We start from the raw sequence: 20656 nt of genomic DNA, 5'->3' as shown, positions 1-20656 counted from the left end.
CCTGATGTACTTTTTAGTTTCCTTAACTTGAGGCTAAGGATCAGCCATCTACAAGAAAAAATCTGTGGCCTGGCCCTAGCCCACACTAAGTAAATGGAGTTACAAGATAGCCAGAAAATAAATTTCCTGTTGTTTATGCCTTTCTGGAGCCAGAAATCTCATTATTTGTTGCCCTAGATGAGTGTTTCCCCTCCCAAGGAACCCAGGGACCTGAGCTTATGAGGGTGAGTGCCTCTTCAACTTGATGGCAGCTGGAGAAATACATTCTAATCAGCATTTCCTGAAGTAACAAAAGGAGCAAGTATGTTTTCTCTTGTTGCCTTCTCCCCTGCTTTCTGATGCTGTAGTTTGTTACATCTTCCCAGTCATCTCATCTGTCTCCCTACATCATTTTGCTATACTTTGCCAGCCATAGAATCTTCCATATAGCTTTCCTACTGAGCTCTGCTGTATCCTTTTTGAGGCAAGAGTTGGCCAGAGCTGTACTGCTGGTGAGGGGTAAGGTTAGCATGTTTTACTCTATGCTTTTTCTGTTAAATTAGTTTTTACTTTCTTGGGGAGGATGGGGGAAGCAAGGCCTCAGGACACCACCAGTTTGCACAGAACCAAAACAGCTCTCTGAGCCCGTTTCCCAAGTCAGTATCAGAGCAGCCCTGGGTGCAGCCCTTTATGCCCCTTTGTGTTCCACTAGTGAAGTTCCTCTATGCCCCTGTACCTGCTCTGTGCACAATCCCAATGTTCTTAACAGAACATAGGCAAAAGTTGAGAAATACTATCCTTAGTAAAATAAGGTTAGTAATTGTAAGGGGTTGCCCAGTAGAAGTGAGGGTGCTACAACTTCATGTCCCCATGTGCAACCAGCAGCAAGGCTGAGCCAGCATTCCCAGCAGGCGCGCGCACACACACACAACACATGCTCACACCACATACAAGTGGCACCAATACCTTTGTTCTGTCCGTATCAGGATGAAGGCCCATTAGTGGGAAATACACATGCATAAGCCACAAGCTGTGGATTCAGCCAGCAGCTGGCCCCTGGATCACGTCTGCTCCAGTAGCTGGTACATGGACACGGCCCACAGCCCCACTCCACTTACTGCTTCAGCCCACCTTTGCGCTCACACACTGTGGCTGCTCTCAGTAACATGTCTATCCTGTAAATGCCCTCAGAGCCTCTTGTTTCTAGAGTTGCCTCCCACAGAGGGAGACACACAAGTGTGTATCAGTTGAACCCCAGCCTCTCCAAGGTAGCCTGGACTTCTTGGTCCCTCAGTTGTTTCATGCAGGAATAGATGCATGTCCAGCCCAGAGTTAGGGCTACTTCAGTACCTTATCCTACTTGCTAGCTAAATCTGGCCTGATATTCATACACTGACCTACAACCTCACTCCACAGTTGCCAGCACTTGCTTTCCCCTCACTCCAGTTAACTGGCCCTCCAAACATCCAGCCCTGGTGACCCAAGGTCACACCCCAGCTGCTGGCACAAACCTCCCTGCACGCAGAATGGAGTCCGCTCTCCCAGGAAGAGGGTGAGAAATGGAGTTAAGGGAGAAAACAGGACATCAGACAAGAACACTCACCAGACCCTGTTGCCACATGACCAGCACCTTTTATCCCCTAATTATCTAGTGCCTGCACTTGCTCCTCCCAAAAATCACCTTGGCCCCTCCCTTTGATCCCTCCCACAGAGTTGACAGGCTTTTTGCATAAATTCTTGGCACAGAGCTCAGGAACTGTCCCCCCACAGACCCTGCTTCAGTCCTCTGCTAGAAGGACAGAACCTGGATAAAGCCTTCCAGCTTCACTGTCCTCATCCCAGACAGTTCTGCTGTCACCATCACTCCAGGGCAGGCCCAGCCTTGAATCTGACTCGTACCCTCCCAGAGAAGGCAAGGGCCCTCCAAGCCTCCTGCGTGACTCTAGTTGTTTGACTAATAAAAAGATTAGTCACCAAAGCATTAGATTGTTTAAATAACAGTATTTAATCTGTACAGTTTGAGAGAAGATATCATAAAATGCAACGTTCCTACCTCATCGTCAGCATCATTCACCTGTAGCTGAGCCCTCATCTCCCGAGGGCAGGTAACCACCACTCCCCAGCAGTTCTTTATGGTACAAAAGTCACAGTGCAATTGCTTTAGTCCTAGACAGATGATTTCCCTCACTCAAGAGAGGGGAGACTGATGAAGCTCAAATGTTGATGGCAATTGTTACCATTTAGGAATTCAAAAAACCCAGCTATTGCACACAGTCATTTCCAGCTGAAACTACAGCAGTTAATTATTTAGCTGCCTTTACACTCCACGCAATAAGGATTTAGTCAAGAGTGAAAACAGAGCTGGTAACAAGATTTCAGTATGATAGTTGTCAGAGGGCAGAAGCTAACAAGCAACTCCACAAATCAAGAAGCGTGCTTTAGAATACCAGAAAGTTCTCCTATGCAGGGAGGGGATATGAGCTAGACAGATGTCATCTTTCAGAGACAAGCATGAGAGGAACATCAGCTTCAATAGAAAGCTATGAAGTACAATAGACGATCTGTTCATATAATTGTCAGAATAAGTATTTGACAGTTTATGTAGTAGAATACATACTTGAACATCTTTTAAAAATAAGCACAGATTTCATTTCATATATACACAACTGATTTTAATCATGTACTGAAAATAAATTACAGGAAATAACTTTAAAATGCAACAGAAGACAAGATTTTCACAACAAACATTCCCATTGATTTTCCCAAGGGGGTGAGAGATTGCAGTGCTCAAGGCAGGTAAATATCACAAATATATCAAAAAACTTCAAATTGTTGATGCATTCACACATTTACATGAGCCACAAACATTCCTTTACAGGGACTGCACTTAGCTACCACAGAACCAGGTTTTGCCATAAACTACAAAACTTTGATACAAAATTGTATTTATATATTTATATTTCATATACATGCCCTATCTGTGTTTTCTTAAAAAATAAAAACTAAACACACTGTACAGACAATCCTAACTCATTGCTTGGTAGCTGTAGGCAACATTTTTGGATGGAATTTCTCCCCCAGTAGAATTAATGGCGATATTATATACATGAAGGCTAAACTGCAGAAAAAGACAGCTCAGTTCTGATATGCACCTCCCTTGGGACCAGGTCTGCGAGTTCAAGGCAAGACACCATACGTTCTGACCCACCGACCCCCTTACGAGTCCGTTCTGCCATCGGTGGCGTGAGGAACCAATACATGCATTTGTGTAACACTGGTATAAAAGGCAATAAAGCAAGATAGATAGTGTAATGTAGTGGCTCTAACGGCTTCACCAACTCCATACACAGAACCACTCGTTAGAGGCAGCCAGGGGATGGTGTGGAGCTGGGACCATTTGGTGAGAGCACACCTTATGTGGGTCTGATCATTACATACTTCCCTGAAATTACCTCCTGCAGAGGACAGATTACCACTGTAAGCCAGAGACTGCATCAACTCAAACACTGGGGGAAGATCCCTCCCCCCCTCACCCCCCAAACACACACGGTTCACCAGGACTGTAAGTAAAACAGACACCTTCCCTCCCTCCCCCCCTCCCGCCCCCAGCGCTCTCCATGGCACCAGTTTGTCTCAGAAGCAGAGCACTGACAAACTTACACTTCCAGGTGATGGCAGCAATCTGTGAAGCCAGTCACACTAAACTACTTCTACAGTTGATTGTAAACTTTGGTTTATTTTTATTCTTTTTTATTATTATTGAGTTCTCATGGTACAGCAAGCATGTCTAGGATGAGAGGGCAGAGTTGAAGAGGAGATGAACTGTCAGTCTGTCTTTAGTCTGGCATGGTGAGACACTTGCTCGGTCAGGCCTGCTTTGATAGAGTTTTTTACAGACTGCCTCATATGATCCTCCATCAAATTATCACTCATGGGCTTCAACACCTGTGGAATGAGAAACGTGCAAAAGAAACAAAAAAATGAGGTAACCAAGGAAAATAAAATATAAATACATACAAAGAGATGAGACTTGAAATCATGAAAAAACTGAGAATGCTGAAGTCTGACACAAACTGGCATGAACTGAAAGAGAAATGAGTTTTGCTGCTACAGTAATGAGGTTAAATCAGTCACATGCTATGAACACAAGTGATATCCCTCCTATACATCAGTATTTCACTGAATTCAAACCACTTTACAGTTCCTAGAAGATGGATGTGCAATTCCATACCCTATATGCAGCAGTCTGGTATGGTTACAGCATTTATGCAGACCGGCCCAGACGGTCCAGCTTATTGTCCTATATGTGTAAGTGTGAACACTTCAGATACAGAAAGAAAGTTAAAAATACTGGCTAGATTTTCTTCTTGTTATTGTTGGATGAGAGTCGCTGTCGCGGCACTGATGTAAGAGCACGGCGAATCGTTCGGCGTCTAAGGACTTCAAAGAGTTTGGAAAACACCTAAAACATGAATTCAGCTGTTAGGAAAAGTGGCTCTTAGAAGGCAGCAGAAAAAGTCAATCAAGTTCAGAAAAAGAAACTGATTGCCAGTAACTTCTCACCTTCCTGGGATTCCTCTGAAGCAAGGAGGGAAAAGAAAGGCAGAGATTCAGGAAAAAAAAAATCAGTAACAAGAATATGGTATATAATCAGAGTGACTCAGACAGGATCTGCAGGTGCTATGCATGTTATTGGGGATGTACAACTGTAACACCACCACCATCAGCAAGCTCTTTTGGAGACCACCTTCCTCTAGCCCACAAAAGGCAAGCTCCAGCTAGCATAAGCCAAGTTGTCTCCCTTCCAGGGAAGGTCAGCAGTCAAGTCAAGCCTTATGCACTCCAGGTATCCTACAGTAGCAGCTGCACTGAGTACTACATGTAGAACTGACACCTTCCAATTTTCTTGCAGTGCTCTTCAAGCCTCAAGCTTGAAAGCAGGAAGCTACAGTGGTACAGGAAAGCCTCAATTTTAATCATTAGTTAGGGGCATAACTGAAAACTTAGCACATAGATGCTCATTTCCCTCCTATAACTAGAAATCCACTTCTGCTTCAGCGTAACTCGTAACCTTACCTGGTTGCTCAGATAGGTCTAATGTACCACTGCCTATGATGAGCCTTGAATAGTCATTTTTCAGATGTAGAAGAGACCCTCTGTATAGAAAGCTCCGGTTCAGTATTTGCTTGTGCCTTGGACCCATTTTAATGTCATCCCAAGTAATTTCAGCGAGCCCTTTATTTCTAGTAACGGCAACACCAAAGTGTTTCCCTTCTGCTGGCACTGGGCATAGCTACTCTGAATGCTCCAAACAGTACTTGTGAGAGTTGGTCAGGAATTCTCTACGTTGGCTTTAGTGGCACAACTGCATCAACTGGATTCAGGCAGCAAAATCTCTGTACAGAAGGCTTTCTCCTCCAGCTTTGGTACTCTTACACCCGTGTCATCTTTTCTTTCACGAATTTGTCTGTCGAGCATTTCTTGCAACAGCAGTTGCACCAACTGAAGTTGTCACAGACAACACAAGTCTTCCTGAAGGAAGAAACATGCTGTACATCATCTTGTAGCAGCTGCTTGCAAGTCATCAATCAGTTCTGAGGTCTAATTAGCCCTCCAGTGTCACACCATCAGGTGAGGTGGAGGCAGCAGTGTTTTGCCTTCCTCATTTCTTGCACCACCTGATATTTTATCCACCACATCCACAGCACAAGTTTATAACTTTAAACATACCTTTAAAAGCAGAATTCCTTCCTCTGAAAAAGCTAACAAGATTTTTAAAGAGTTTCTACCATCCAAGCATCTAGTGAGGCCTTTAAGTAACACTTTTTGATAATATCCTAAGCTTATTTAACATTGTGTGTGGCATCTCTTACTGAAGAGAGCAGTCACACTTCTGAGCTGATTTTCCCTTTGGCAGCACTAGCATCCTCCTTTAGGTCTAGACCAGCTTTTCACTTACAGCACTGAACATAAAACGTTTGATAGGTCTGCTCAAAAAAGGAAGATTTTGCATAAAAAATGGATACCAACCTGTTCCCATATAGCTTCAGCTATCTGATCAATGGCTGTTCCAACTTCTCTGAATTCCCCAGAGTACTTAACATATGCCCAAGTACAAAACGATATAAGAGCCATCCCCAGCACAAGATTACACAGGGTGGCTATGGAGTTCATACCAAGGAACCCAGTCAGTCCTGAGGTTATATACATGGCAAACATGACTGCAAATAGAGTGGCAGGGGTACGAGCAGCATAAAAGATGTTTTTGCCATCGTTGTGCTTCACAAAGTTTGCATAGATCTCGTCGATTTCCACTTCAAGCTGTTCCTGGTAGCGCCGACAGAACTCTTCCCCTCCCATCTTCTTCACCGAACGGAACTGCCTGACAGCTGACTCTCTGAAATCTTGGTGCTTCCGTTCAAGGTCCGATGGGGCAATGTAAGGCTTATCTCCCCCACAAACCTGTTGGAGCAATCAGAGATGAGGTCATCACACCCTGAGTATCTTCTGCTGTACAGAAAGCAAACCTGCTCCTTGCTGCACCCCTTTCAAGCCAGCATCAGAGTACCTCCTGCCGCTTTCTTGACTCTAAGCTCTAGAGTCCTGTCTCGAGTGAAGCAGCTAAAGGTGCTTTGCATCATGGCACAGCAAGCGTCGTATCTGTCTGATCACGTACAGAGCTATGGTGCATGACTGAACTCATACTTTCAACTGTTCCCTTTGGGCAAGCCCAGAAGGACAGGACATCAGCCACACATACATTCCTGTTATGAAAACATGAAATAAAGGAATACCAGGAGGCAGAGAAAGCTTGGCTTGAGAAAGGTTAAGGAGAACTCTGAAGGCCACAAGCCCTCCCCTCAGCTTTTTAGTCCTGGTCACCCACAGAATCATAGAATGGTTTGGGGTGGAAGGGACCTCAAAGATCATCTAGTTCCAACCTCCCTGCTGCGGGCAGGGACACCCTCCACTAGACCACGTTGCCCAAAGCCTCATCCAACCTGGCCTTAAGCACTTCCAGGGATGGGGCCTCCACAACCTCTCTGGGCAACCTGTTCCAGTGCCTCACCACCCCCACAGTAAAGAATTTCTTCCTAACATCTAATCTAAATTGACCCTCCTTCAGCTTAAACCCATTACCCCTTGTCCTGTCACTACACTCCCTCATAAACAGTCCCTCACCATCTTTCCTGTAGGCCCCTTCAGGTACTGGAAAGCTGGAATTGGATCTCCCCGGAGCCGCCTTTTCTCCAGGCTGAACAACCCCAACTCGCTCAGCCTGTCCTCATAGGAGAGGTGCTCCAGCCCTCTGATCAGCTTCATGGCCCTCCTCTGGAGGCTCTCCTCCATCTCTGAGATGGTCAGTGCAGAACTTGGACAAACAGGGTAGATTTTGCCCACTCAACAAGTTTATTCCTACCACTATCAGACTCCACAGAACTTACCAGGTGATATGAATTAATAAGAACTAGCTGCTGACATCTTTAGTCTGTTCTTCCCTAGACTGTCCTCTAGGCTTGATTCTGATCAACTTGTGAGAGTACGTTCCTGCTGAAGGGATGAGACCATGGACTCAGATGGATACCCATGATGTGGACACCCACCATCTTCCTCTCCCTGAATTAGCATGGGTGCGAAAATGGTTAGACTCCAAGGACTTCCACTCTGTAAGTCTGATTTCTGATCTCTTGAGGACTATGCTTAGAGATTACTTAGGCCATCAGAGACATGCATACAGCAGATCAGCTCCAACTCCTCCAGACCCTCACAGCCACACTATGTCTAAAAGCTGAAGATTCTTTCCATATAATGCCAAACAACAGCCTTCCCTCTTCTGCCTCAAAGTAGTCTTAGCAGTGCTAATCATCTCATGTTTTCAGTGCAGTAACAACTTTAACTTTCTCCTGCTGCTATTCCTTCAGCAGGACACATAGAAGATCACTTTTTCAGAGTACAGCATCCCTTTTCTGCTTCACAAGATGCATGGCTTCATTGGATAGCTTCTTCAAGGCAAACCTCATGGTCAAGATTGACACCACCACTCTGCCCTTTGCTCAAGTTTAACAGGCACCTTTCTGCTTTATCCATATCGAAGTCCTCCGCATCTGGCAAAACTCCCTGGAAAATGGCTACTAGTCTCATCCTCCAAAATGGTCTTTTCACATTGCTCAGAGTATTAAACACTAGGATGCTGATTGCATCAAGGCCACCACACAAATAACTTCCACTGTTTTCTTATACTCTGTGTGCCTGCACCTGTTGCTCCTTACATTTAAGGTCATTAGGGGGACAATATTTTGGTTATGCACACTCAGCAAAGAAGGGCTTTGGTTCATGAGGAGAACTCAGAAGCTACAGTAAGAACTACATAATCCAGTCTTAAATACAAAGAGTTCCCACTTCTGTTCATAAAAATAGGAATTTCAGAGCTGTGTCACATTAAGAACATCATCTGAGACATCTGGATAAAAATGATTCGAGACATTTGTGTGTATCTCTACAGTGATATATAAAAATACACAGTACTGGGGAACATTACTATGGAAACAAAGTCTGTTTAAAAGAACATCAGTTCCTGTTTATTCCTTGCCTCAAGTAAGAAACCTTACAACTACAGTATCTCAAAAGCCATTAAAGATTCAAGGTAGGGAGGCAGACTTGGCATTTATTATAAACAATCCATTTGCTATTTCAAGAGATTTTCCAAAATGGAAACAAATGAAGGAGTCCCTCTACACCAGCAGAGTATTCTCAAAACAGCCTGCTAACAAACTGGAACTGGCTAGTCTGCCACCAGCATTAGGTCTTACTCAATTTCAAAATGGAAAGCTACTTCAGCTATTAAGACCAGAATTAGCCTAGTTAATGGAGAGCTATGTTTGTAGCATGTTATCACACCTACTGGTCTTTTCCTGTTGTAGAGTTTCACAATAAGCATAGTCCTGTTAAGCTTTACGAGATATGAAACCGTTTTCAGATTCTCCTATGATAAAACCTTGCATAACACTATGTTGAAGTATGAAGTCCACCCCAGACATTCAGTTTGGAGTGGTATATGTCACTATCTTCAAGAGAAGAAGCAAGTAGGAAGTTACATATACAGCTTTTTCAGATGAGATAATTCTTGTATTTCAAGGTTCTTAAAACTTTAGAATAATTTTAGTCCTTGCATTTTACAGCTAATGAATGACCATAACTCAGAAACATGAGACTATAATACTAGAACTCTACCCTTGCACGACCCTGGCCCACCAAGTGTCTCCTCACCTGTTTGCCCATTTCATGTCACAGGATTTTAAGATGTCTGTCAAGAGCAGCAGGGGGAACTAACAGGTGGTATCTTACAAACATGCCCGTTCCCATACCCCCCGGCAATTTGTGTCTCAAAGAATCCTGGGTTTGCTGCATCAGACATCTAAACTCAGAGTGCAAAAAACACACAAGTACTGGCTCTAAGCTATTTTTCTCCGTTAACATGCTCACACCAACACCAAGTACAACAGCAAAACTGAAGGCCTGTATTTGCATGTAGGCAGTTAGAAAAAGTTGTGTCATCATACCTGCTCCATGCCTTTACTGTACAAGTCTTTTGCTCCTGCCACAGCAGCAAGATTGTTCGCCTCGGCCGTTGCCTAGAAAATATTGACCACCATGCATCATTACAGCATTGCCAGCTAGTTACATACACATAGTTACACTGCCCAACATACCCACACAACCTCCAAAGCTTCAGATTGCCAGGAAAATGCCCCACAGGTTAGCGATATACATTAAAATATGTAGGAGACTAGGAGAACGTTTTCTTCAGCTTCCTAGTACAGGTGTAGGCAAACTCCCATGTGCTTGTAAAGGCTTTTCATCATGAACAATCTCTTCTGAATGCGCTATTGTTAATAAGCAAATAAGGATCACTAAACTATTCGATATTAATCCTGATACAAATTTGGACACCAAAACGTCACATATATAATGCAGAAATACCAGCTTGCTTTTTTCCTCACAGGTAGCTATGTAAGAACTTAAGACTATTTTCACGTATCATGTCTAGCGAATACTGCAAGGTATCATCTTCTGTATCTCCCAGGCACAATTATGGCATGCTAAGCAGAGGAAATGAGAGCAGCCTTTGTTTCATTGTGATGAGTTTTCTGAACTCTCCCAAAAGTCTAAAGAATTGGTTCCTCGAAGGATGATAAAACACCCACACAGTCATGTCTTAATGAAGTGACACAGGAAGCTTAAAAAGTCTTACCAACACAAAATGGTTGAAACTGACCATAAAGCCCACATTTTTGTGAAAGCTCTTCATCCCAAACAATTCAAGGGTTTAACACACAGCTTTATACAATCAGTTTGTGTTCAGATTGCTTTAAAGCTGATTACATCCTACTCGGATCAACCCAAAAAAGAAACCTCAATGCAGTTATCCAATCTAACAAACCCACTTAGAGTAGCCCAACGCTGCAAGACAGTGGCATTACTATAAGCCCTCTCCATTTTATCTGCTACACCTGATGCTAAAACCCTCCGAATACAGTCTGAAAGATACTGACAAAATAACAAGTTACAGGAACCACATGCTTAGAAACTGAGGCAGCTTTTACCCAACCAACCAGATATACCCCTGTTCCATTTGAAAGCTGAAACTGAGGGAAGATACAAATGGGTACCCAGGCAACACAGTTCAAATGGCTTTCAAGGCTCATAACTCATAGAATCATAGAATGGTTTGGGTTGGAAAGGACCTTAAAGATCATCTAGTTCCAACCTCCCTGCTATGGGCAGGGACACCCTCCACTAGACCACGTTGCCCAAAGCCTCATCCAACCTGGTCTTCAACGCTTCCAGGGGTGGGGCATCCACAACCTCTCTGGGCAACCTGTTCCAGTGCCTCACCACCCTCACAGTAAAGAATTTCTTCCTAACATCTAATCTAAATTGACTCTCCTTCAGCTTAAACCCATTACCCCTTGTCCTGTCACTACACTCCCTCATAAACAGTCCCTCACCATCTTTCCTGTAGGCCCCCTTCAGGTACTGGAAAGCTGGAATTAGACCTCCCCGGAGCCGCCTTTTCTCCAGGCTGAGCAACCCCAACTCTCTCAGCCTGTCCTCATAGGAGAGGTGCTCCAGCCCTCTGATCAGCTTTGTGGCCCTCCTCTGGACTCGCTCCAACAGCTCCATGTCTCTCTTGTACTGGGGACCTCCAGAGCTGGACGCAGTACTCCAGGTGGGGTCTCACAAGAGCGGAGTAGAGGGGCAGGATCACCTCCCTCGGACCTGCTGGTCACGCCTCTTTTGATGCGGCCCAGGATATGGTTGGCTTTCTGGGCTGCAAGCGCACACTGCTGGCTCATGTTGAGCTTCTCATCCATCAATACCCCCAAGTCCTTCTCCTCAGGGCTGCTTTCAATCCATTCCTCACCCAGCCTATAGTCGTGCTTGGGATTGCACCGACCCACATGCAGGACCTTGCACTTGGCCTTGTTGAACTTCATGCAGTTCGCACGGTCCCACCTCTCCAGCCTGTCAGGGTCCCTCTGGATGGCATCCCTTCCCTCCAGCGTGTCGACCACATCACACAGCTTGGTGTCATCGGCAAGCTTGCTGAGGGTGCGCTCGATCCCACTGTCCATGTCGCCGACAAAGATGTTGAACAGTGCCAGTCCCAGTACCGACCCCTGAGAAACGCCACTCGTCACTGTTCTCCACTTGGACATTGAGCCGTTAACCACAACTCTTGGAGTGCGACCATCCAGCCAATTCCTTATCCGCCGAGTGGTCCATCCATCGAACCCATGTCTCTCCAATTTAGACACAAGGATGTCATGCAGGACAGTGTCAAATGCCTTGCACGAGTCCAGGTAGATGACGTCAGTTGCCCTTCCCTTATCCACCAATTCTGTAACCCCATCACAGAAGGTCACCAAATTTGTTAGGCACGATTTGCCCTTAGTGAAGCTGTGTTGGCTGACGTCAGTCACCTCCTTATTTTCCATGTGCCTGAGCATAGTCTCCAGGAGGGTCTGCTCCATAATCTTGCCAGGCACGGAGGTGAGACTGACCGGCCTGTAGTTCCCTGGGTCTTCCTTTCTTCCCTTCTTAAAAATGGGGGTTATGTTTCCCCTCTTCCAGTCAGTGGGAACTTCACCGGACTGCCAGGACTTCTCAAATATGATGGAGAGTGGCCTGGCCACTTCATCCGCCAGTTCCTTCAGGACCCGCGGATGCATCTCATCAGGTCCCATGGACTTGTGCACCTTCAGGTTCCTCAAGATATTCTTGAACCTGATCTTCTCCTACAGTGGGTGGTTCTGCATTCTCCCAGTCCCTGCCTTCTGTGACCCAGGCAGTGTGGCTCAAGAATTTGCCAGTGAAGACTGAGGCAAAGAAGTCGTTGAGTACCTCAGCCTTCTCCATATCCTGGGTAACCAGGTCACCCGTTTCATTCCAGAGGGGACCCGCTTTTTCCCTCATCCTCCTTTTCTCACTAACATACCTATAGAAGCTTTTCTTGTTGTCCTTGACATCCCTGGCCAGACTAATTTCTATCAGGGCTTTGGCTTTCCTAACCTGATCCCTGGCTGCTCGGACAGTTTCTCTGTATTTCTCCCAGGCTACCTGCCCTTGCTTCCACCTTCTGTAGGCTTCCTTTTTTTGTTTGACTTTGCCCAGGAGCTCCTTGTTCATCCATGGGGGCCTCCTGGTGTTTTTGCTTGACTTCCTCTTTGTTGGGATGCATCGCTCCTGAGCTTGGAGGAGGTGACCCTTGAATATTAGCCAGCTATCTTGAGCCCCTCTTCCTTCCAGGGCTTTGGCCTATGGTATTCTACCAAGCAGACCCCTGAAGAGGCCAAAGTCTGCTCTCCTGAAGTCCAGGGTAGTGAGCTTGCTGCGCACCCTCCTCGCTGCCCTGAGGATCTTGAATTCCACCATTCTGTGGTCACTGCAGCCAAGGCTGCCCTTGAGCTTGACATCCCCTACCAGGCCCTCCTTATTGGTGAGAATAAGGTCCAGCATGGCACCTCTCCTCATGGGCTCCTCTATCACTTGGAGGAGAAAGTTGTCATCGACACATTCCAGGAACTTCCTGGATTGCTTACGCTCTGCTGCGCTGTCCCTCCAACAGATGTTGGGGTGGTCGAAGTCCCCCATAAGGACCAGGGCTTGTGAGCGTGAGGCTGCTCCTGTCTGCCTATAGAGGGCTTCATCTGCTCGGTCCCCCTGGTCAGGTGGCCTGTAGCAGACCCCTGCTATGATGTCCCCTGCCCCAGCCCTCCCTTTAATCCTGACCCATAGGCTCTTGGTCAGCTCCCAGGTGGAGGTCCATGCATTCCAGCTGGTCACTGATGTAGAGGGCGACACCCCCTCCTCATCTGCCCTGCCTGTCCTTCCTAAAGAGCCTGTACCCTTCCATCCCAACACTCCAGTCATAGGAGCTATCCCACCACGTCTCTGTAATGCCAATAAGGTCATAGCCTTGCAGGCACACGCATGTTTCCAGCTCCTCTTGTTTATTCCCCATGCTCCGTGCGTTCGCGTAGAGGCATTTCAGTTGTGCCCCCGATGAGGCTGACTTACTGGCTAGAGTGGCTGGAATTCTTTTGATCTATCTTCCCAATGTTACCCTGTTGGTTCCTGTTGCATCCGGAGCCCCTGGCTCATCTCCTCTAGGCTCTGAGCATGCTGTAGTGCATCCAGCACATCTCTGAGCAGTAGGCTGAGGGCCCTCACCAGCACCCCATCGCTCCAACCTGGGCATATCATCCCACAACATGTCTCTGGCAAGCCTGATGTTATCCCCCTCCCCCTTCGAGCCTAGTTTAAAGCTCTGTTGATGAGCCCTGCTAGTTCCTGGGCAAAGATCCTCTTCCCCCTTTGAGAGAAGTGAATCCCATCAGAGTTTGTCAGGCCTGGTGCCATGTAGCTCCTTCAAGAACTATAGCTCGTGTGTGGGAGCTTCAGACCCACAGCAGTCATGATCTTCAATTGCAAAGAACTTACAAAGTACACATCTATCAATTATTTGTAAGAAAAATAACATACCTGCAGCATAGATTTTGGATGAGGTAGCTCCTCTCCTTGATAGATTTTAATATAAGCCTAAGTGGGAGAAAAGAAAGAAAGGTTTCTTCTTCCTAAATATTTATGATTGAGGAGGAGAGAAGAGGGGTGATATAAAGATAGAGCTCATAGATTATTTCTTTATAATAATACTATATGAAGCAAGTTTCTTCATTCAAGTCTGGCATTCTCACAGTTATCCCTAGTGCTTTAAACCCTCTACTTTCCTGTGCGTTTGAGGCTGGGTCCTATCAGGGTAGCAGACCACCTTGAGGAGACATGGCCACTATCTTGAGAAGCGACAGGCTTGACAGCAGGTTTCTGCTCCCTCAAATACATGAGACGGTCTTCACTAGGCAGGGAATCTTCACCCAAAACAAAAGTGTGAAGATGACTATCTCACACATCCTTTCTGGCAAGAGGTCTGTCCAAACACACCCCAGTGCTGGGAGAACCAGCATTTACATTTCCCCATACGCCTTGCTCCCTTGAAGTGTGGAAAGAAAAAAAAGCAGATCAAAGTAATAATGCAGACAGAGCTGAGCTGTAATACTTCTGGAAGCCAAGCAGGCAGCCTATCCCTCTGTTCACCCCACTAATCCTCAGGTGTCTTTTCTTTCAGCAAGGTTTCAGAAGGCTGGAGGAGAACATGTCCTTCATGTCATCTTCTCCAGCCTACAAGGCGGCCCATGGCACAGCTTGTTGGGACAGATTAGAGGAGGGGGCATAGCAAGCAGCAGTAGCTGTTTCAGTGCTTTGGACAAGCTGTACAAGTTAGACCAACAAGGCCACTCTCAGCCTCTCGGAGGCTGGGCAGTTGTTCTTCATGCTACTACTACTCTCCCTACAAGCTTCCATCCTGAGGATTTTTCTCTGTAGAGGAGGAGAGAACAAGGTTATCAGGGTCCCTATATACCCAATGCTCTAGGTTGTAGGACAACCTACAAAAATGTATATAGTTATACAGGACTCTGTTCCCTCGACACCCTGCTTGCTTCTGTAGCTATTTCCTCCAAGTAAAAGCCCTCCAGTTTCCAACTCAGACTTCATGATCTCAGCTTGAGATGCACAGTCCCAAGGGAGCAGTCCTCTTTAGTTACATAACCACAGCATTTCCACAGCACCCTGCATGACTGCTCCCACACCGGATACAGGACATCAATCAGGCAGCTTCCCAATAGAGAAGGTTTTACACCCAGTTTTGAGGGTGCAGTCCTTTCTAAACTGCTGTTGAATGCACACTCCCTACACTGTATAGGATCAAGTGTTACTAGAGAAGTGGAACAAAAAGCAGCATGCAAACATGTAAACACAGAGACTGAACATTTGAGCTCCAGAATGTTGATTTTATGCCTGTCAGAGCAGCCATGACTTCTGCATCCCATATTATGTCTTTCCTTTATAAAAAGTTATTTCATTTTACAAGTGTTGAAAGAATTCTGGTCTTGGATTCCTCCCTTGCATAGCTTCTTTCCTAACATCAGCCCAACTCTGTTCTACCTTTAACGTGCATGTTCAAAAGTAGTAATAGAAAATCAATGTTTTTAGGAAAGAGCGCCACTTTCTCCTACCAAGCCAACTGTTTAAGTCATTCCAATTAAAAAAAGGTTACACACACCAAACCAATTCCTGGTGATGTAGGGATTATGTTATCGCATTTCTGCTGGTGTCACCATGATACCAAAACAGCTCAACAGTCTAACAGCTGCAACTATCATACACAAATATTTCAGAGCATACAGTAGTGCTGCACATGCAAGTGTTTAGAAAGCGTCTTCCTTGCATGTTAAAAATCCAGAGGAGAATATCTGAAATTTTCACTGCATACTTAGCATTTAAGAGCTGGTTTTCTATCTATACAATCTACATGACATTCTTTTTTTATTCTTTTCTTTTTAAAAGGGGCAACATATCCAGACAAACTAGGATTTCAAAGTAGGAAAAAAAAATCTCTAATAGTATTCCAGGCTATTTACAAAGCAAAAGAAAAAACACTTTTTCCAATACTAGCTTGCTAAGACCTACACTGTTAGGAAGTTGTGTGCCAGTTCTGGAAAGTCAGAGTAATGAAATGAAAATAAAAGTGAGCTGATCAGTGAGTGTCAGCCTAGATATCTTATCTTCTCTGGGAACAACATGCCCTAAAATTAGAATACTTTCTTTTAAGCCATTAACAGAAATAATTAGTATGAGTTTGCTTACCTTGAAGTATTCTACAAGATCTCTACAGGTCACCTTGGATCCACTAATCTCTTTTTCTACCAAGTTTTCAGGGGCAAGTAGTAATGGTACCAAATTCCGCAGTTCGTTCTTAAAATCCTCATCTATATCTAGTAGAATTCAATCAATTTCAGAAAAAAAAATGGTTAGTTTTTTTTTTTTCCCCAATCTTACATTTCCTAAAGGAACACTGATAACCCACGACCCTTCAAAATCCATAGCATCACAACTCTTGACTGCATTCTTAAGATGTTTAAAGGCTTAAATACATAATATAGGTTTCTACCTACTCTTTAACCCTAAATTCCAATTGAGAGAATAGAGTTCCATAGTCCTTGTAATATTTAAAGTGCATTTCCCCAATAACACTAACACTTACACAGTAATCCCACAGGTCTGCACCCTCAGCACAGAAGTGATTGGCACCCCACTATCATGAACTCACCTTTCAGCCTTTGCCATTTTGATACATTCCCTCTGATGGGGGACAAGCAGCAACTGGAGTGATCCTGACTGCCTCTCATCCTGCAGTAGCAGGAGCCTACAGCTCTTATTTTAAAGTCATTCTAGTTCTGAACTTTGGTTTAGCAAGTTCTTAGAGAAAAGGCTTTGGATTCTCCCCTCTGGAATCCTTATTTAATGACTTTTATGTCCAAGTTATCAGATTACTATCAACAGCTTGACACAAAAAAAAATATCTATTCCCTTTGCCTGCTTAACTCCTCTACCTTTAAACCACTGAAAAGAACACACAATACACATTTCTAGATTCCATAGTTTCACCTTTCAGCCTTACATTTTTCCAATCAACATTTCAATAGCCAACCATTTCAGTGTTTAACTTCCATTATAAAAGAAAATAAACTTAGTAATCTGAATCAAGAAATACACAATAGAAAGCTTCCTACCATTCAACCGCCCATCAAAATTTGGATTTGTTGCAACTTTAAGACCAGGGTGGGGCAACAGGAAACAGCCAAGATTACTGAAACAGGAGTGAATGTGCTTCCTTACGTTCTGTAGCTCTTCATGTTGGTTTTGCTTTACCTGAAGAAAAAACAATTAAAAAAACCTCACCAGACCAAAAAAAACCAAAAACCTAAAACAGGCAGTAAGAACTGTTAGTAGTTTTACAGTACTGCAATTAAGATTAAATATCAGCTTAAAAGCAGTAAGAGCACAAAGGTGTGTTTAAGCTTTCATTCCTGAAACTAAGAGAGTCAAGTTCTAAACCCCAGAACCCCACACATGACTGGGAACAAGCTCATTATCTTGATAGTAAGTTGTCACTTAAGTTAGAAGACCATACCAGGACTACTGGAGATAACCTACCTGCAATCTTTTCTCTAGGAACTTTTTTCCTCCTTCCAAGCCATATGCATGTTCATAAGGATAACTCCAATCTCTAATTAAGAACATTAGTGTCTGTAACAGGAAGAACAGCAGCAGTGAATGGCTTGCATCATTCCTGAGGTCAAGAACTCTATCACACACATGATTATTCTAAGTAAAAAAATTTCTAAGCTTAGCTGCTCTAAATGAAGTAGGCATGTAGTTTTGTGGCGCAAGTGTTTGCTTGTTTAAAAAACCCCAAACCAACAAAAACAACCAAACCCACACACCAAACACAAATGCAACTCATTCCTTATCTGAAAAGTACCAAAGTGTCTCAAAAAGATAAATTTCCTCTTCCATGGATTTGCCTTTTGCTTTCCCACAGGGATTACACTGTCCTCTCTCCCATCAACTGAAGACAGAAAACAAACCTTGGCATTACTCTTGTATCAGAGAAGGTGCTTTATGAAGAATGCATCTTGCTGGGCCAATCACAGGAACAATGGGGACTCACATTTCCAGGCTGAATATTCTAGACACACAAGAGTCTTAAAACTCACCACTAACAGCAGTCAACTAGTACCCTTATAGGTTAAGGAGGATACTTCAACATGGAAGAGATCTCAGTCTGTCTCCACTAAAAGGAAAAAACCTCAAACCCTTCTCTGGCCTAGCAAACAGTCAGGAGATGCTAGCAGTTTTGAGAGTTCTAATGCTGAAGCCAGTAACGCTTTAAGTAAATGAAACACAACATGACCCTCCTCAATGCTATTTCTTAGAGGCCATATGACCTTTACTGAGAACAACGAATCATCAAAAACCAACCGTATCTCAAAGAGTAATGAGTACAAAGGCAGTGCAAAACTTTTCTCCTTGATGTGTGCACATCACTTGACACTTCAATTTTATGCCTTAAAACTCTGGCACAAAGCTATACCTGCCCAAAATGTGATCCTCTTCAGCATTTTTCCATTATGTTTTGGCCAAGAAGTGTGATGACAGGGAAGGAAAATCAGACTTGTAAAGAACAGACTAGCTTCAGCCCAACTAATTTCTCTTCATAAATTATCGTGCCTCATTTTCTACACATTCAATTGCTTAAGATCCATTTAACATATATAGTTACCTGAAACGGCTTTTGGTAAATTTCTTCCATAGCTAGTCTTCCATATTCTGTAAACAGCTGACAGAAAGAAGTATGTAAGGATGCCACATATAAAACACATTTTTCTACTGTAAAATATTCTATTGTGTCACTAGAAAATAAAGCATTCAATCTTAAATCCTATTATAGGATAAGAATGGCCAATACACCTCAAGTACACCAATCCTCAGTAAAATTTAGGAAGAAGACATGATTTCCCCTGGTTCCACAGTGCCATTCCATAACTGTCAACACACCACAGCTCTAAGTGGGTGGCCTGTGGGCTATTCTCAGAGGAAAGCTGGCTGTGTCTCTCAGCAAGCCAGTTTGCAACACTTGTTTCCTAGGCTAAGGAGGCAAGCCTGGCTAACATTTGCCCCTTACTTCCCACAAAAGATTTATTCCTGGAAATCTCAAAGAATTTGGCTAGAGCCAACGTATCAGACATTTAAATATAAGCCAAGTTCAGCAGCATCCCAGATCTCTACTTCAGCCTGTGACCTTATACTGGAAGGAAAGAACAATTATCAGTTAATGGCAAGTGTCAGCTGTCTTCCTCTCATTGCTTTCACCATCTTTAACACCAGCAGCAGCATTCTTCACTGGACTGAGTGGGCCAGACAACCCCCAAGAACACAAATTACGGACTATGCTGGCTGTTTCAGCAGAGGTCAATGCTGTCAGGCATTGATCCATGCTAGCCCCCTTACAGATCTTGGAAATCAAGATGGAGGAAGCACACCCGTACCCTCTAGTACCAATTTTAATGCAGAAGAACAATTTCCTAACTCGTGGAACATCTCAGATGAATTTCATGCCTAAAAGGACACAGTTCCCATGTTAATCACAAGAGCATTTGAGAACTACAAGACTAATTTAACACAAATGAGATTCCAAGCCCTTGTCATCCTCAGCAAAAGAAGCTCTGAAGTGGCCAAGTACCCACATAAGACTGGCTCCTTTCATCCTAACTCCCCATCCAATTCACTCCCCTGCTACATAGAAAAGCCAGACAGAGACTAACAGTATTTCAGAGTAACAGAAACTCCTGTTACAAAAGAAATTCAGAATTTCCTTCCCTCGGCCCACAATTCCTTGCCCCAACTTTAAATGCATGGGTGTCCCCTACTCACTGCTTGTATTTATCACTCTTCTCTTTCATCCCTCAAATCTCACCATTCAGTATAACATAAAGGGATCGCTCTATTCAAATTGCGCTGAAGCTGTCAAAGGACTAAAGTCATGAAGAAAGTTTGGCTTTCAAATAATTAGCTAGGGCTTTTTTTGTTTGCAGTGCTTGGTTGGGGTTTTTTTTTTAGGGAGTGGGGGGGGGGGTGTTGACCCAGTGATACAACTCTGTTAACTGAGAACAGCATCACAAGACTATGTTTAGTTAGTGCTCTTCTACTTCCAATATTGGCAGCCAGTCTTTTGCAGTACTTACCAAGACAGAAGTCCTTTCAATCAGAAGACACGTAAAACAGTTTTAAGCTGTGACAAGGTCATGGCCTGAGCACAGGCAGGCATTTGTTAATACACAAGCTAGCCTTTAAAGCTACAGGTTTTACGTTAAGGAGATAAGGTTCTTGCACCATTCACATGAAGCCAGAATTCAGTGGTCTTTGACAACAATGTTCCATTAGAGGATGAAAATCCCACAGTAAAGAAAGGACAACTCTTCCCTGGTTTTTTTTCTAAGCAGAAATAAAACTCTGTAGAAGTTTCTCAGTTGAAAAACTAGAGAAGGCTTCTAGGTGGAAGATACTCTTTCTGCCCTGATCCAAGCTCCTACATTTCTTTAGGAAAACAGATGATATTTCATAACCAGTTTCTACTTTAGGGAAAAAGAAGCAGCACTGGAATTTTCTCACTAAGTACTTCCATAAAACATTTCCCTTTCTCATCCTTTCAGGA

The 20656-nt window shown here is 44.1% G+C and overlaps 1 protein-coding gene across 3 annotated transcripts in view; it reads right to left on the bottom strand.

Moving 5' to 3' along the window:
• Window positions 1-3716: 3716 nt before the first annotated feature.
• The window catches only part of ATL2 (atlastin GTPase 2), a 41533-nt gene continuing 24593 nt past the window's right edge, over window positions 3717-20656 (bottom strand). The window contains exons 6-13 of one of the 3 annotated variants that reach the window (XM_075749594.1): window positions 18725-18781; window positions 17596-17688; window positions 17172-17310; window positions 16246-16373; window positions 14026-14082; window positions 9540-9611; window positions 6010-6441; window positions 3717-3924 (exon numbers count right to left, since the gene is read on the bottom strand). In XM_075749594.1, the coding sequence (XP_075605709.1) occupies window positions 3805-3924; window positions 6010-6441; window positions 9540-9611; window positions 14026-14082; window positions 16246-16373; window positions 17172-17310; window positions 17596-17688; window positions 18725-18781 (1098 nt within the window). In that variant the 3' untranslated portion in view covers window positions 3717-3804. Of the gene's footprint in view, window positions 3925-4190; window positions 4442-6009; window positions 6442-9539; window positions 9612-14025; window positions 14083-16245; window positions 16374-17171; window positions 17311-17595; window positions 17689-18724; window positions 18782-20656 lie in introns of those variants that run through there. The other 2 variants (XM_075749595.1, XM_075749596.1) reach the window with 2 other exon arrangements.

The sequence above is a fragment of the Balearica regulorum genome, chromosome 3, assembly GCF_011004875.1.
Source record: "Balearica regulorum gibbericeps isolate bBalReg1 chromosome 3, bBalReg1.pri, whole genome shotgun sequence".
Taxonomy (NCBI): Eukaryota; Metazoa; Chordata; class Aves; order Gruiformes; family Gruidae; genus Balearica; species Balearica regulorum.
The sequence above is the reverse complement of the archived record's forward strand: the minus strand, read 5'-3'. Positions and strand labels throughout refer to the sequence as shown.